General features: G+C 40.2%; 2 protein-coding genes across 5 annotated transcripts in view; both read left to right on the top strand.

Annotated features, from left to right (window-relative positions):
• Positions 1 to 6565: 6565 nt before the first annotated feature.
• On the top strand, positions 6566 to 9551 carry LOC131461016 (G-protein coupled receptor 61-like). Its single transcript, XM_058631983.1, has 2 exons — positions 6566 to 6777; positions 7874 to 9551. The coding sequence occupies exon 2, from the start codon at positions 8112 to 8114 to the stop codon at positions 9528 to 9530; it is 1419 nt and encodes a 472-aa protein (XP_058487966.1). The 5' UTR covers positions 6566 to 6777; positions 7874 to 8111; the 3' UTR covers positions 9531 to 9551.
• A 2990-nt stretch (positions 9552 to 12541) lies between these two features.
• LOC131460719 (AMP deaminase 2-like) overlaps positions 12542 to 16704 on the top strand; it is a 36652-nt gene continuing 32489 nt past the window's right edge. For 2 of the 4 annotated variants that reach the window (XM_058631455.1, XM_058631454.1), the window contains exon 1: positions 15795 to 16230. In XM_058631455.1, the coding sequence (XP_058487438.1) occupies positions 15810 to 16230 (421 nt within the window). In that variant the 5' untranslated portion in view covers positions 15795 to 15809. Of the gene's footprint in view, positions 12845 to 14998; positions 15064 to 15794; positions 16231 to 16704 lie in introns of those variants that run through there. The other 2 variants (XM_058631457.1, XM_058631456.1) reach the window with 2 other exon arrangements.

Here is a 16704-nt window from a genome sequence, read left to right as displayed (position 1 = left end):
CTCTAAGACTATCTATCTATCTATCTATCTATCTATCTATCTATCTATCTATCTATCTATCTTGCTAGTTAGCTTGCTAGTTAGCTTGCGAGCTACCAAGCTACTGGTCTATTTTGTGCAGAAAACACAAAATAGACCGACTTTTTCTTTTCTTTTTGTTCATAAAAACGAGCCAAGCGAACTCTGAACTGTGACGTATTTCCAAATTTCGCGAATTCAGTCCGATTTGAAACATTTGGAGTACTTTTTGCTCAGGTGGAAAAATGCTGTGTTAATTAACTAAGTGTTAATTGAATCCACAAAAAGACCAAAAACAACAGAGCAATATTTTGACATTTTTACAGCATTTCTTAAGTGTTTAGACAAAAAGAATAACAGGAAGAAATAATACATTTGCTGGATTTATTTTTCTGACATTGATATTTGGTAGGAAAAGGTGTTGTGTTTGTGTGTGTCTCTATATTTGAGGACGACTGTGGCCGAGTCCCACGAGAAACATCAGACATTTCATTACAGTGCACCATTACTGCCATGATCTGAGGACGGTGGCCTTTAATTCATCAGAAGCATGCTCTGGTAATGGTGGGTAATTACTGCCACTGAGATCCGTTTCACATTATTATACAGTCAAGGTCGCAGATGCTTTGTGCCCGCACGACTGGGCTTTAACAACACAGCTCCACATCTCACTGGACCACAACACCATTATGATTCATACTGGAGCCGTGTGCTGATTCTCAGGATATTACGCTGATGATTACCAGACCAACGCTCATTTTCCTCTAAGTTACAACACCTTTTATTGCAGAGCAGAGCTGGAATGTTGTCTTTCATGTCAGAGACTCATTTAAAAATAACAAAATCAATAAATGTAAACACACAAAATACAGATAATCAAGAGGTTTCAGTGTGAAGGATTTTCAAGAATATAATATACGTTTAGATAAATACAGTATACGGACGTACCTACAGATGTGTATATATATATATATATATATATATATATATATATAGATAGATAGATGGATAGATAGATTCTAGCTTGGTAGCTTGCAAGATATCTAGCAAGATAGATAGATTAGGATTAGGGTGTCACTGTCTAAAGAGACAGGTTTCAGGTTAAGGTAGTTAAAATGTGATAAATATGATGTTTAAGAGGGGTAGATTTTATTAATATGAAATCTTGAAATTATTTGAATATGTAATTTTTTTTCAAATGTACAATTTATGTTAATGGTCAGACAGAGTTTCATTATGACGTCATGATAATGTCATCAAGCATCATGGTGGCAGAGAAAGCGTCACGTCTTACGTCACAAAGTTATACATGTTAACATGTTATATGTCGCACATGAAACATGTATAACTGTTTACCTTTTCATCTTTTATTGTATTTATTATGAATGAACCTTGGATAGACAATATATTTCTATTGTTTGTTTGAATTGTTTTTCTCACATTGTGCTATGATGTGCACTCACACCTTTTATTTTTTATTTTTTATTTTTTATTCTTTACAGTGTCGCTGCTGTCCAAAGAGTGCAAAACATAAAAGAGAAATAAACTACCAAAGACATGAGTATGAGGTGTGGTACAGACAGTGAAATAATACATATTTATTATTACTATTATTACTATTATTACTATTATACCAAACAGAGGCAGGCCTCTTTGATACTACTGTAAATACTAAAGTCAGCAGGCAGCTGCCTCACTACATGCACATTATGTTGGACACAGTGCCACCACCTGGTACAGGTACAGCACTTTCAGGCAGAGCTCCACAAACCTCCAGCTTATGTGAATGGATCCATTCACTGTTCTGTTTAAGTAAACTGAGTTAAACCTGCTAATAATGTTTCTTAGAAGAAAAAGACGATTCGGCCCTAAACACAATGCCATGCCCTGGTTTTTCCACAGAATCTGATGGCAGAGTTACCTCTACCTGTTTTCACATAATAACTTCACCTGCATTCAGCTTCATCTTTTACTTTTGCAACAATTCAAAAATAGCCCGTTACAAGCGTTAGACTTGTAAACTAAAAGTGAGAATGGCATCGTCCTGGAGCAGCACCTGGTGTGGTTTTCTGCCTCTGTTGAGGCTCTCTTGAGGTTCAGATGCTGAGTGGTCTTCTCTGACCTCTGGCATCAACAAGGCATTTTCACCCTGAAATCTCAGTCACTGGATATTTCTTCTTTTTGTGAAGTGCGTTTATATAGTTGGTGAAAATGATGTTTTTTATGTTTTCTTTCATCAGATTGCCTCGGTTCTGCTGAAAAAAAAGGAAATAAGACACATTCTTATAACCTCTGTATATACTGTATATGTTTAAACATAGTAATGAAAAAAGCAGCCAAAATGCTCTGTGATCTAAGAGTTAAAATCGGATCGAATTTGTGAAATTTGGAAATTGGCAAAAAAAAGAAGAAAAAAAACACTGTTTTGTGACTTCTGCATAATTATTGCTACTTTATATCATCTTATATCTAAAAATGCGATATAAAATGAATCATAACTTGGACTCAATAAGAAGACACAAAAAAAACAACACATTTTTTAAAGCCAGAATATGTGACCTATAACCTATAGGAGGATGTCTATATAAGGAGTTGTGTATTTATTCTCACGGTTGCACCTGCGGCACATATCCGTGCCGTGTGAGCACTAAGGATTAAGTAGCTGAGCACTGAGTGTAACTTGAAAAGCGACATGAATCTGCAGGAATGACGGCGCCTCAGTGTGGCCAACAGTCAAACCTCATACAGACACAGATTCTTCCTTCACAGTCACTTTGTCTCCGTCTTATGTTTGACTGCTGCATGTAAACCTTCCTGCCCAAGTGTCTCCAAGGCAACATCCATCTCTTTATCCTTTATCTCCAGTAACATCACTTTAACACATTTTTTTTCTTTCTTTCTTTCTTTCCTTTTTTTTCTTTTTGCTCAAGACGCCAGAAAAGTGTCACGTGTGCGTGCGACGCTCGTCCGTACAGCGTGTTGCAGAAATCCTTCAGTGCTGTCAGGTAATGTTTCTGTATAATTCCTGCGTCCATATCTATGGGTGGTTATTATTGGAAGCAGGGACTCTCCGGGGTTAGTGCAGCGTCCCTTGCTATTTCTGAGTGTGAATGTGGAGTCTATTTTTCCACGGTTGCCATGGAAACCATTGTATTTGTGGTGGCAGTGATTGGTGCTGCCGGCCGAGCAAGAATCTGCTATTTTTGTCATGAGTCAACACCTGATAAACACACACACACACACACACACACACAACATATTTGCATTGAGCTTTCACTTACATGTTGTGTGTGTGTGTGTGTGTGTGTGTTGCCCATCTTTCCTCAGTGTTACCAAATATCTTGATACGTCTTCACCATGACAACAGTTGTAATTGTCGGCCATTAAATCAGTCTGTCCGTCCCAAATGCATCATGTTCTCCTGATGTTGTTCTCCTGTCCAGGCATGTTTTTGCGTGATTGACGTACGACAGACGGTCACAACGGAGTGGGATGGGCGTTGGATTATAATCCACTCAGATTAGGGAAGTGAACAAGATTGAGGGCGGGGCGATATAGTCTTGAAAATCATTTTGTAATATGTAGGGAATACTGTTGCGTTGACATAAGGTACAAAAAAATATTCATGTAAAAGTAAGAGGGTTTTTTGTTTGTTTATTACCAAGTTATTACTTGGTGATTACTATAAAAAACTAGATGGAATTACCATAATTAAGTATTTTCATACTATTACCATATTGCTGTAAGTATTACCTAATTTATTTTTTATTGATTATAATAAAAAGGTACGATATTTAATGGTAAACGCTTGTTCCGTCATGACACTCAGTGTTTTTAATCATTCTTAATACACGGTAACTTTTAACCATAATGAAGACGACCACAGTGGAACGTAAAGATGCATCTTACATTAATATGTTTTTTTCATTATCCAATAATCAGTTCATTCTTATAACACAGAGCATTGTGGCTGCGTTACTATGTTTAAACGTACAGTATATACAGAGGTTAAAAGAATGTGCAACATAGAGTGTCTTATATGCTTTTTTTGCAGCACGATCTACGCAATCTGATGACAAAAATTACACCAACTATATAAACACACCTGAGAAAAAAAAGTACTCAAAATGTTTAAAATAGGATTGGATTTGTGAAATTTGTGAAATACGTCACAGGTCAAAGTTCACTTGACTCTTTTTTATGAACAAAAAGGAAAGAAAAACACTCTAATTTTGTGACTTCTGCACAATTATTGCTACTTTATATTACAACTAAAAAATGCGATATAAAATGAATCATAACTTTGACTCAACAACATAAAAAGATGAAAACCCCCACATTTTTTAAAGCCTGTAGATGTGACCTATAAACACCCCCCCCCCCCCCCCCCCCCCCCGGATGTCCATATAAGGAGTTGTGTATTATTCCCACAGCAAATTTACCATGGGTGCATGTGAGCACTAAGGTTTGATGACTTTATTAATATGAGTAAAAACAAAATACCATCAATTGCCATAAGATGAATGTTTATAAACATTCGTTCTTTCATAAAAGACAAAGAACAGTTTCTGTGTCATGTTGTTGCCAAAGTTCCATCTGCACTTATTATACATCATCACCTGTAACACACGATGCTTATTATTGTATCTGTAACTGCTGTAATGTGTTGTTCCAGATGCAGTCGTACACTGATATGTGAGCTAAAGCAAAAATAATAATAATGATAATTAAAAAAAAACCTAAATCAATTCAACCACATGACCTAGCCAGTGGCATTATTATAATCAGGCTTTTACTGAGCTACATTTATCAGTCAATTCGTGCAATTAAGAGCACAGGAAATTACATAAGGAGCAAGGTGTGATTTACATAAAAGAAAAACATTACATTTTTCTTTTCTTTTCTTTTCTTTTTTTTTTATCATGAGGAACCTTACAAATGCAAATGAGAAACACCTTGGACTCACCCATCCCTGCTCCTTCAGTTAGAACCCATAATAGCCCAGATTACATTGTCCTCCACAGACAGAGCAATGAGATGGACTGTATATGAAAAAGATCACCGTGGCAACAGAAACCCCAGTTTGAGAAGCTGGGATTGTGGAGGCTGAGGCCTGGTCTAATCAATGCCTCATTGTCTCACTAAATCTAGCCACAGGAATACACCTAAACCCATGAAATGACCGCCTCCATCGTCACTGATGGACAAAATAAATAAAACTGGAACAAGAAAGAAGTGATTGGACGAGAGAGAGAGAGAGAGAGAGAGAGAGAGGTGTAGTGTGTTGTGTATGTGACACACTGAGAGGTCACTAAGAGACAAACCACTAAGGGCAAAGTAATTGTACAAATGAACTCTAAATGAACCGTGAATGAAGTTAAAACCACACACACTTTAGATCTAAAAAATTAAACTTCAGTGAGGGATAAAAATATAATGTTTGTTTTTTAGATTTGGGAACACACACACACACACACACACATATATATATATTACATTTTCTGTGGTGTTATAAATGTGTGACAGAGGATCTGAGACACAACTTAGAAAAAGATTAAAAAATAAAATTGACCAAAAGTCGACATCAAAGTCACTTACTTAAAAAAAAAAAAAAAATGATACAATATTTATTCCTTTGATGTAAATATACTTTAATTCCTTGAAAATCTTAAATTAAATTATATATATATATATTTATATATATACATATACATATATACGTATATATGTTTATGTATACATACGTATATGAATTATACAAATATGTATATATACGTATATATATAATTTAATTTAATTTAATTTAAGATTTTAATTCTATTATTGTAAATAAAGTCAAAGAATTTGCTATAATCCATACTGTTATGATGTTAATACTGGAGCTTGTAATAGCTCAGTTATTCATTGTAAAATTAAAGGACTTAAAGTAGTTACGTCAAAAGGAAGAATATTTTATTTCAAATTGTGTTGTATTTTTTTTATTATTATTATTTTTTATTTTTGTATTTCTTGTTTTGTTTTTTTCCCCTTTGAAGTTTTGTAATTTGCTTGTTTGGAAAGGGAGTGGCTGCATTGGACGAGGACTATATCATGTACTTGTGTGTATTATTGTAATTTTGTTTTATATACTATGTAAATTGACAATTTTGTGTTTATATTAAATTGTGTTTTTCTTTTGTTTAGTTTTTTTTGTGAATGAAATGAAATAAATCAACTAAACTGTTGTGTTTACTTGTGTCTCCAGGTGTAAAACATAGAAACATGGTCAGATTTCTGGAGGAATATACGTAGAAGCACAATCTCCCGGACACTAGGACCCTGTGGAAGCAGCAGCTCTGGTCCTCTTTCTCCTCCTGCTGCCTGCTGCTCCTTCTCTGCAGTCACTGTGTGAGTGGAGGCAGAGAGCAGGGGCTGACCTGAGCTGGTGGTGTCTCTGCAAACATTTACATCAACATCGTTTCAGGGGAGAGAGAGAGAGAGAGAGAGAGGGAGAGGGAGAGAGGGGGGGAGAAAAAAGAGAAAGAAAATCACTGCTGCCACATCTGTAGTCAGCCAGGGAGGAGGAGGAGGAGGAGGAGGAGGAGGATGCACAAGGCGAGAGGAGAATGAAGCTCACACAGTGGCAAGTGCCTCAGCTGCATTCACACGGCTCAGTGATTGATGGCCAGTGTGTGCCTCATCAGTGGGAACTAAACCAGGTTTTCATCCTCAGAGACCACAGCAGCAGACTGAGCTGTATCAGGAAGTACTCTGATTCAGGTACACTACGCTCTCTTCTTCTCTCTGTGTCTTCCCATCATGCCGCCTGATTGTCACCACATTTTTCCACATTTTCCCCAAATCCACTTGAGCACAACCAGTGGATAGAATCATCATGTGATACATAGATATGTGTGTATATGAAAATGTGGGCCATCATTCATAGTGGCTTGTGTTTCACGGTGAACGTGTGAACATGACTAAAGCACAGACGAGGGTGAAAGTGGCTCTGTGTGATGAGAGGAGCTTCGAGCAGCTAAGACACTGTTACTGTCATCCGTGGTGGAGAGCGTTCAGAATGGGTTTGTGCGTGATGTCACATGTGTCCTGTGTGTGTCTGTGTGTGTCTGTGTGTGTCTGTCACAGCGAGGGCCGGTCAACGTGCACAGACGTCCACTGTAACCTGTGAATACCTTCAGGTGTTAAAACACTCGTCGTGGCTGTGAGACGCAGGATTGTGAAGGAAACAGAAAAAAGAGAACACATTTACAATAATACAATAATACAACAATACAACAATACAAGGCCACCGTGCGACATTGGTGTTGTTTGAGTGTAGTAGCCACACACACACACACGCACACACACTATCAGTTCAGAGCCTGGGCGTACATATTAAATGAGAGCTCTCTCACAGCAGGTGTAGATGTGATGGAGAAGGTTCACTGACTGGATTGTTTTGGGATGGGGTGTGGGGGGGGGGGGGGGGCGGGATTTAGCCCCTGCAATTGCAGTGAATTAACAGGATGTGTGCTTGAAAAGTATCAGTCGTCTGCTGTTCCTGTGGAAGGACCTGATCCGCTTGTCTCCACCAGAATATCAGCAAAAAAAAGTAAAAATAATCTACGCTCGTTCAGCTCAAAGGTGCCAAACGTCCACGGTATGAATAATGCACGCTTAATTGAGTTAATAGGTTTGAGGGCCGGTTTTGGATTACTCTATCAGTTAGATGACACTTCTTCATCATACTGTAGCTGGAGCAAAAGTGAAAGTGGGCACGAGCAGCTGATTGTCAGGATTATTTCACGTGAGGTCACCGATGACATGAGTATGAAAAACACGTGCACTCACTGTTTTCTTTCTCTCTTGTTTCCAGGAACCGATTGCACATGTGAAGATTTATAAAAGGAGATGAAACATAAACTCCAAACCTCCTGACAATCACAGCATCATCGTCATCATCATCATCATCATCATCGTCGTCGTCTGACGGACGACAGGGCGGCTTTTAAGCTCATTTTGAATCCACAGTTTTCTGGCCGCACTTCCTGTCTTTGAAGGATGGGTGATGGGCCTGTGACTGTTTCCGCCTGCCTGCCTTGTCCCACCTTTCAATGGAGCCGATGTGGAACTCCTCCCACCCACCTCCACAGCTCATGTCCAACATGTCTGCCTCCTCACTGCCTGAAGGCTGGGCGCTCTCCCAGTCGCTAGCCCTGCTGGCCATGCTCCTCATGGATCTGCTGGCCGTGGTGGGCAACGTAGCTGTCATGGTGGTCATTGCAAAAGCCCCGCAGCTCCACAAGTTTGCCTTTGTCTTCCACCTGTGTGTGGTGGACCTGCTGGCAGCGCTGGTGCTGATGCCCCTCGGCATGCTCTCCAGCCGAGCGTTCTTTGGCGAGGCCCTGTGCCGGAGCTACCTCTTTCTCAGTGTGTGCCTGGTCAGCGCCGCCATCCTCTCCATCTCTGTCATCAACGTGGAGCGCTATTACTACATCATGCACCCCATGCGCTACGAAGTGAAGATGACCGTGGGCCTGGTCGCGTCGGTGCTGGTGGGGATATGGGTCAAAGCCCTGGCCATGTCCGCTCTGCCGCTCGTCGCTTGGATTCTGCAGGGCGGACGGACGCCACTGTTGGAGAGCAGCGGCGTCGGAGGAGGGGGAGGAGGAGGAAGTGGAGCTGTCCCGCCTCCTCCCGCTCAGGGTCACAGACGCTGCTCGCTGCACTGGACGGGCGGAGGGTCAAATCGCCTGGCCTTCATGGTCCTCTTTACTCTGGTATATTTCCTCTGTCCACTTCTGGTCATTCTTGTCGTGTACTGCAATGTCTTTAAAGTGGCCCGGGTGGCGGCCATGCACCACGGGCCCCTGCCCACCTGGATGGACACTCCCCGTCGCCAGCGGTCAGAGTCGCTCAGCAGCCGCTCCACGATGGTCACCGGCTCTGGCACTGGAACGGGGACGGGACGAGCGACTCCACAGCGGCCCTTTGGAGGAGGAAAGGCCGCAGCGGTGTTGGCGGCGGTTGGTGGACAATTCCTTTGTTGCTGGCTGCCCTATTTTACTTTCCACCTGTATTCAGCTCTGGTTGCCAGTCCTCCAGCCACACTGGCCTCTCTGGAGGAAGTGGTCACCTGGATCGGCTACTTCTGCTTCACCTCCAATCCTTTCTTCTACGGCTGTCTCAATAGGCAGATCCGGGATGAGCTGGGAAAGCACCTGCCTTGTCTGTTTCGCCGAGCGGGGATCGAAGTGGAGGACCGGCTGCCCAGCCGCGAAGGATCCATCGAGGAGAATTTTCTTCAGTTTCTTCAGGGCACTGGCTGCAACCTGGATCCTCAAAACTCTCACAGCACATCCAGCCCTAAGGGGGAGGCCTGCTGCCCCGTGCCACAGCCCCAACCACAACCACCTGAGCCGGCACAGCCCATACCCATTGATTTCCGTATTCCAGGACAAATTGCAGAGGAGACTTCAGAGTTTATTGAGAGTGAACAGGGCAAAAACAACCGCATTTATACGGACAATTAAGTTTTTGAATGGAAAAAATAAGTCTAATTTTTGCTCATTCCGATAAAAAAGAGACTTTCAGGAAAATGTCTGTCTATTTCTAACTGCGAGCTGGCCAACTATCTTTGAATCACTGCACTTTGCCTCGTCAGATTCCGTTTTTGGAAACAGTCGCGGTGACGTTCCGCTCTCGAGCAGGGAAATGACTGCGAGATCAGGAAAGATGACCTCCTATGACCTTTCACGTAACTGCTCCGCGCTGTACAGTAAATGAATTAACATTAACATGTAACTTTTAGAAATTGAAAAGAGTCACATGACCTACGACGGCAACAGAGTACGATCCAGATAGAAATGTTCACTTGCTGAAACACACTGGTGGTTTTATGCCTTACAAAGAAATTGCCTTTGTGATTCAGAGACAAAAACAGCGAGAGATTCGTAATCGTTGATTGGTCGGTGGTAGGGCTGCAACTGTCCATTATTTCCTCCATGAATTGAGTTTTCTTTTGTCCATAAAACGTAGTTAAAATGTCGAGAAATGTCAATCGAATGAATGAATTATTTTTGTCAAATGGAGCAAAGAAACCAGAAAATCAGAAAGCTTGTATTAATTGTTAAAAAACCTTGTTGACGAATAATTTCGTCATCGATTAACAATCTATTCATGGAATAATGGCTGCAGCCCTAGTGATTAATGCCACTCATCCATAAACTAATCGGATTAGATTACCGAAGTCTCATGGAACTGCTACGACTTTGTTTACAGACACACTTTTTGTGAAGTTTGTTTGCTTTTCTTTGTCCAATCGTTCTAAAAAAGAAAGAATGACTCAGTTTAGGTTGAACTTTATAAACCTACGCGTCACACCCGGCGTTTCTGCCATGTGATATATTTGGATATAGACTTTTTGAAAAATCAGTATTCTATTGATTGCACTGCTTTACATTCACACACGATTCTTAATCCTTGCATTTGTCTGATTTACTAAAAGTTTGTGTTCTGTTTGGTAAACCTGTATAAGTTTCTTTTTTTTTATTAGTCAGTGTTAAGTGTTTGTTATGAATTTCAGGACAAGGCGGGTGATATATATTATGGCACATATGTAGTAACTGCCTTTATTTTTGAGTGTTTCAGCTGTGGGTTTGTTTGTTTGTTTGTTTGTTTTAAATTCAGTGAGGAGAATATGTTTTTTTTTCTTTTTTTTGACTACCCTGCTCATCAGGGTTTTTACAGTACCTCAGACGCAGGAGCAGAAAAGGAAAAAACTGTACACCTGCACACTTGTAACGTCTTAAGAAGACGACAAAAGGCCACGCGGCTGCTTGATGACAATTTCTTAGAGATGAGGGTTTGCGATTTTTGCTGTTTTTTCCACCTTTTGTCCGAGCTTGACGATGAGATTAAACTGTATTTTATAGCAAATTGTTAGCAATCCATAGATAAAAAAGTGTATTTGGAAATGTTTGACTGAAATAAGATGCTTTTCTTTCTAAAGTGGACACAGGGTGTTTACGTTTTTAAAAAAAATCTTCTTTGTTCGGTTGTTTTCTCGAGTGATGACGAGTCCGGTCCTTCATTACTTCTAAATATCCCAAACTGTGAATGACATTTGAATGTTTGTGTTAGGATTTTCATTATTTATTTATTTATTTAATTAAATGCTGTGATCAAAATAAAATGACTTCCATTGTACGCAAATTATATGAATGTGTCGAGGTGAGGGGGGGGGGGGGGAAGAAACATAGCTACAACTCGAGTGAGAGATGCTGTTGTAATAAAGAGTTTCTATGTTTGTAAAAACATTTTCAATGCATTTTCATAATGTTACCAACAGTTTTATAGATAGATATCATTACTGTTTTTTTTTTGGTTGGAGAATGGTTGGTGTGTGACAGGCCTCTCACCTCAGCGATGGACTTCAGTCAAGCCGCCCCCAGCTTCACCAGGCTCTGCCATCCCCATGGCAATTATTACCTAGTGACATTTTCTCAGAGCTGTGGTGGGAGGGAGGCGGAGCCTGCTCTATTGGGAATCCAACAAGACTCTCTTAGCTGTTACTTTACTTAACATTATTTACTAAAACATTATTCCCTTGACAAAAAACCCCAGAGATGACATTTGTTTCCATTTTCTTTAATCTCACTCTGAATTCATATTCTGCTATTATACGACTTACGTTGTACTTTACTTGATCACAACATTAGCCCTTAGAACACAGAGCATTTACTATGTTAAAACATACAGTATATACTATAACAATGTGCAATATAGAGTGTCTTATATCCTTTTTTTCAGCACAACCTAGACAATATGATGAAAAAAAATTAATTTTCACCAACTATATAAACACACCTGAGCAAAAAGTACTGAAAATGTTTAAAATCCAGATTGAATTTGTGAAATTTGGAAATACGTGACAGTTCAAAGTTCACTTGGCTCGTTTTTATGAACAAAAATAATCTATCGGTCTAATTTTGTGACTTCTGCACAATTATTGCTACTTTATATCACGACTAAAAATGTGATATAAAATGAATCACATTTTTAAAGCCTGAATATGTGACATATAAACACACCCACAGGATGTACATATAAGGAGTCTATTACTCTCATAGTACCGCATGGTATTGTGTCATAATATTTTGACTTTATTCTCGTAATATTAGGGCTTTAATGTTACGAATTTTTTTCTCATAATATTTTGACTTTATTCTTGTAATATTACAACTTTATTCTCATAATATTACATCTTTATTCTCATAATATTTTGACTTTATTCTCGTAATATTAGGGCTTTAATGTTACGACTTTATTCTCATAATATTTTGACTTTATTCTTGTAATATTACAACTTTATTCTCATAATATTACAGCTTTATTCTCGTAATATTGTTTGTTTTTTTCTTTGTTGTTTGGCCCTTATACTCCCTCGTACTTCTTAAATTATTATATAATCAATCAATTAACACACACACACAGCAGGCGGCTCCTTTAAGAGTGAAACTTTTACAGGAAACTGCTTTTACGTCAAACTTGTTAGTCGAGCAAAGGTGGAAAGAAAAACAAACAATCTCATCTTTATTTGCTCGCTCAAACGATTCATAGCCGACATTTTACTCGCGTGGGTTCAGACGTTAAAGAACGTTATCACGTTCCGTGTGTAGTGAAGCTCTCCACCGTTAGCTGCGTGAGTCAGTGACAGACAGACAGACAGACAGTCAGTCAGACAGACAGACAGACAGACAGGTTTCTCGTGATTATTCTGCGCTGCTGTGTGTTTCCCTCCGGACATTTCCTGTTGTTTCACCGCTGTCTTCAACCATGTCAGGTGGTAAGTTTAAAAACTAACTTACAAAAACTACAGCAGCTACACGTTAGTGACGCAACACTCATATGAACGTGTAGATGTATTATTTCATAGCATCTGCTCTTGGTTAACGTTAAATAATATATGTATTTTTTAAATTTCCGTCACCTTTCCATACAGTTAGCATCCTGCTTTTGTGGCTCTGCTTCTCAAAAGTATGTACCGCGGCCCACTGGTGGACTGAGGCGGTATTACAGGCGGACGCCTTCACTGTGCTATAAACCCATGGTTCTCAAGCTGTGGCACTGATCTTCCTCATCTTCCCTCATTGTTTTTCGAGGTTAGGGAAACACCAATGAACATTTGGACACGTTATGGACCAAACAAATACATGAAAATGGAAGTCTACGGGAAAAGTCTCACTTGATTTATAACGTTAGTAAACATTTTTACTGAGGAGTTAATGCTGTCAATCACTAGTTTTGTATATTATCATCCAGTTTAGTTATATATATATATATACAAATGTATACAGCACATGTGAAGGGACACCAGTGTGATTGACAAGCTGGTATCGTCCAATAGCAGCCTGGTTGCAGGTGCCGCCACTGAACCGCACGGTCAAATCGCGATTCTTTATGCTGTGTTCACACGTCACGTCACTCCGATCATTTTGAGTCTGGCTGTGGGCAAGTATGTGATTACACCCCACGACTTTCAACGCGTTAGCGCAATTTTCCACAAAAGTTAACTCAAGCGACAGACGCTAGTTTTGACGTGTTGATGCGCACCAATCGCGTCTATGCATTGACTTTGTTGTCGCGTGATGAATTCACGTTCTTATTACATCACAGTTGTTCGCCACGTGGGCACTACTAGTTAACGAGAGTTTTTCTTCTTCATTTTTATTGTGTGTCATTAATGGATCATAACTACTCATTTTGTCCTCTGCCTCCTAAACCCTTCCTGTAAAGTGCAAATGCAGACGTGACGATAATACCCATGATCCCTCGCTGCTTACCCGATGTCGTCAAACTAAGACTTTTGTTGTTGTTCTTGATTCAGAGACCCCTCCCCTACCACCTGTGCTTAGCTTTTACATCTGAATAAATATCCCTGATGAAAGTAGGCCTCTGTTTTTAGCCTCCTCTGCTGATGCTGCACCATATGGTTCAGTATTAGTTCTCTCAAAAATGGGTCAGATTTCAGAAAAAAGCTGAACACCCGGAATAAGAGTTGTTGTTGTTGTTGTTTTTGAGTTAAAGATAAACCTTGACTCGTGTGAAACTCCTGTGTTGTGTTTTGGGATGCCTTTTTTTTTTATCAAGTTAAAAGTGTCGTGAAAGTAAGCAGTTCATTCTGAAATAGTCCTAACTTAATGGCTTCAATATTGCGTTTAGTTGCTCAGTTTGAGTTTGATTTCAGGGTTTGGAAAATGGAAAAAATAGCTTTTATGAGATGATTTTTTGAAAGTTTTCACGTATGTGAACATAGGTTGGTACATGTGTTAATCATGTCAGGACGGTCCAAAAAGTCAATGACGACTTTGCAATAAGTCCTAAAGAAAGGCCGCCATCTTGGGTTGAACGGACCATCTTTTGGCAATTTCGGAGATTTTGCACCAATGGTATTTGAAATTGTGTTGACAAAAAAGATTCAAGATTCAAAGACTTTTATTCAATTTTCTGTATGTACAGGACAAATAAAGACACTGTAAAAGATTAACAGATCAGACACCAATGTCAAGTCAGTTGTACTGTGAAGTGTAATCCAGTGGGGATTGTTTGGAGAATCAAGATGTTGTTGTTGTTCAGTATGACTCTCTGTGTACCTGCATACCTCTTTATACCACTAGATGGAGATCTTAACACATTTGTGTGCCTCTTCAGCTGAGTAGTGTGGTTAGTAATGGGAAACAAACAGTCCAGCATAACATTTATAGAGTAGATACAGTTTTAACGCTTAGAACACGGAGCATTACTATGTTTAAACTTACAGTATATACAGAGGGTATGAGAATGTGCAATAAATGTCTTATATCCTGGTTTTCAGCACAACCTATGCAATCCACCAACTATACAAACACAAAAGTACTCAAAATGCTTAAAATGGGATTGAATTTGTGAAATACGTCACAGTTCAAAGATTATTCTGACGCACAGTGTTTCAAAGTTCTGCGCTGCTGTGTGTTTCCCTCCGGACATTTCCTGTTGTTTCACCGCTGTCTTCAACCATGTCAGGTGGTAAGTTCAAAAACAAACCAAACTGTCACAGTTCAAAGTTCACTTTGCTCGTTTTTATAAACAAAAAGAGAATCATTTTGTGACTTCTGCACAATTATTGCTACTTTATGTCACGACTAAAAATGCGATATAAAATGAATCATAACTTTGACTCAACAACACATAAGAAGACGAAAAAACCCCAGCAAACGCAGGGTGTCCATATAAGGTGTTGTGTATTATTCCCATGGCCAATTACTGTGTGTGCACCTGTGTCGTGTTAAATGACTACATTGATCTGGGATACTGTATCTAAAATATCAGTGAGGACAAGTGTTTTTTTTTGTTAATGAAAATAAATCCTCCCAAACTACAGAATCCGAATCCTCATGTGAGAAAGTTTTGCAGGTGATGCTCCTCACGAGCGGCTGCTTAATTTGCCCTTGTTGTGCATTGGTTGCTACTATTTATAACACGTTGAGAGGTGGGTCTGTGCAGAGTGTGTTTGGATTCAGAATGTTCCAGCAGAGTAGAACGAGACACTCATCTCTCTTCCCCTTCTTCTCCACACTGCGTTCTTTGCCTTTTTTGTCACTTTATTCTTCATCTGGAGCCACAGATGGCTGAATACACACTCTTGGGATTTAATTGCTATTTTTAGAAAAAACTTTTTGTCCTTTGCTCACCTTGGAGCTCAGCTGGCAGGGGTGTAGTCCGCCACCGCCGGCTCGCTTGCTGTAATTCTAGCTGCACACGTTGGATCTACAATGCTCTCCTCTGTGGCTGTTTCCCCCTGCATTGGCTACAGGAAGCTTAGTCCCTGGTTGCTAGGGCAACCGAGGAGGATGGCCCTCAGCAGGAGGTGGGGAGGCCTCGGGCTGCCTCTCAGCTTGTCCCTGAGCGGCGTGTCTGTTGACCTGCTGCTGGCAGGGAGGAGGAGGAGGAGGAGGAGCCAGCTCTGCAGAGGAGCTTCTCCCCGTGCGGCGTGGGTCCTGCATCCCCTCTGCCCCACCACTATACAGAGCTCCAGCATCAGAGCGAAAGCTCCTCTCTTCCTCTACTCCAGCAGTAACAAGAGCACTGCAGCCAAGATGTCATCCTCTTCCTCCACCTCCAACGGACAAGGGATGCTCAAGCCGAAATCCCCGTTTCGTAAGAGGGGGAGTCTTCAGAGCACCACCAGCCCTGGTGAGTGTGTGAGAGGGGATGATGCTTCAGGAGGAGTGAGGGAACCCTACATTAATGTGTGTGTGTGTGTGTGTTTGCTGAGGTCATTAAGAACCTCTGTTGCCCCAAAAGGAGCAAAGAACATACAGTACGGGGAGCTGAGTTTGCAGTGGAGCGATCTCCTCACAACTTTAGGTTTGCATGCCACTGTCTGTTCATCATCATCATTGAGAGATTATTTGAATTTTGTTTGTAGCATTTGGTGTTTTTTACGTAGCACTCACTTTACAGTGTGAACTGTAATTCAATATGTTTTTAAGCGTTAGTATTTTTTAACTAATAAACCAAAGAGCTGAAACTGAACTTAAACATCATGATCATCCATGGACATAATCATAACTAATATCTATGAATCAGATGGAAATACAGTAACATTTACAGATAACAGATGTTGCAACAGTGCACTGGTGTGCAAAAAAAACCCCTGTTTTAAAC

The sequence above is a fragment of the Solea solea genome, chromosome 6 (assembly GCF_958295425.1).
Source record: "Solea solea chromosome 6, fSolSol10.1, whole genome shotgun sequence".
Lineage (NCBI taxonomy): Eukaryota > Metazoa > Chordata > Actinopteri > Pleuronectiformes > Soleidae > Solea > Solea solea.
The sequence above is the reverse complement of the archived record's forward strand: the minus strand, read 5'-3'. Positions and strand labels throughout refer to the sequence as shown.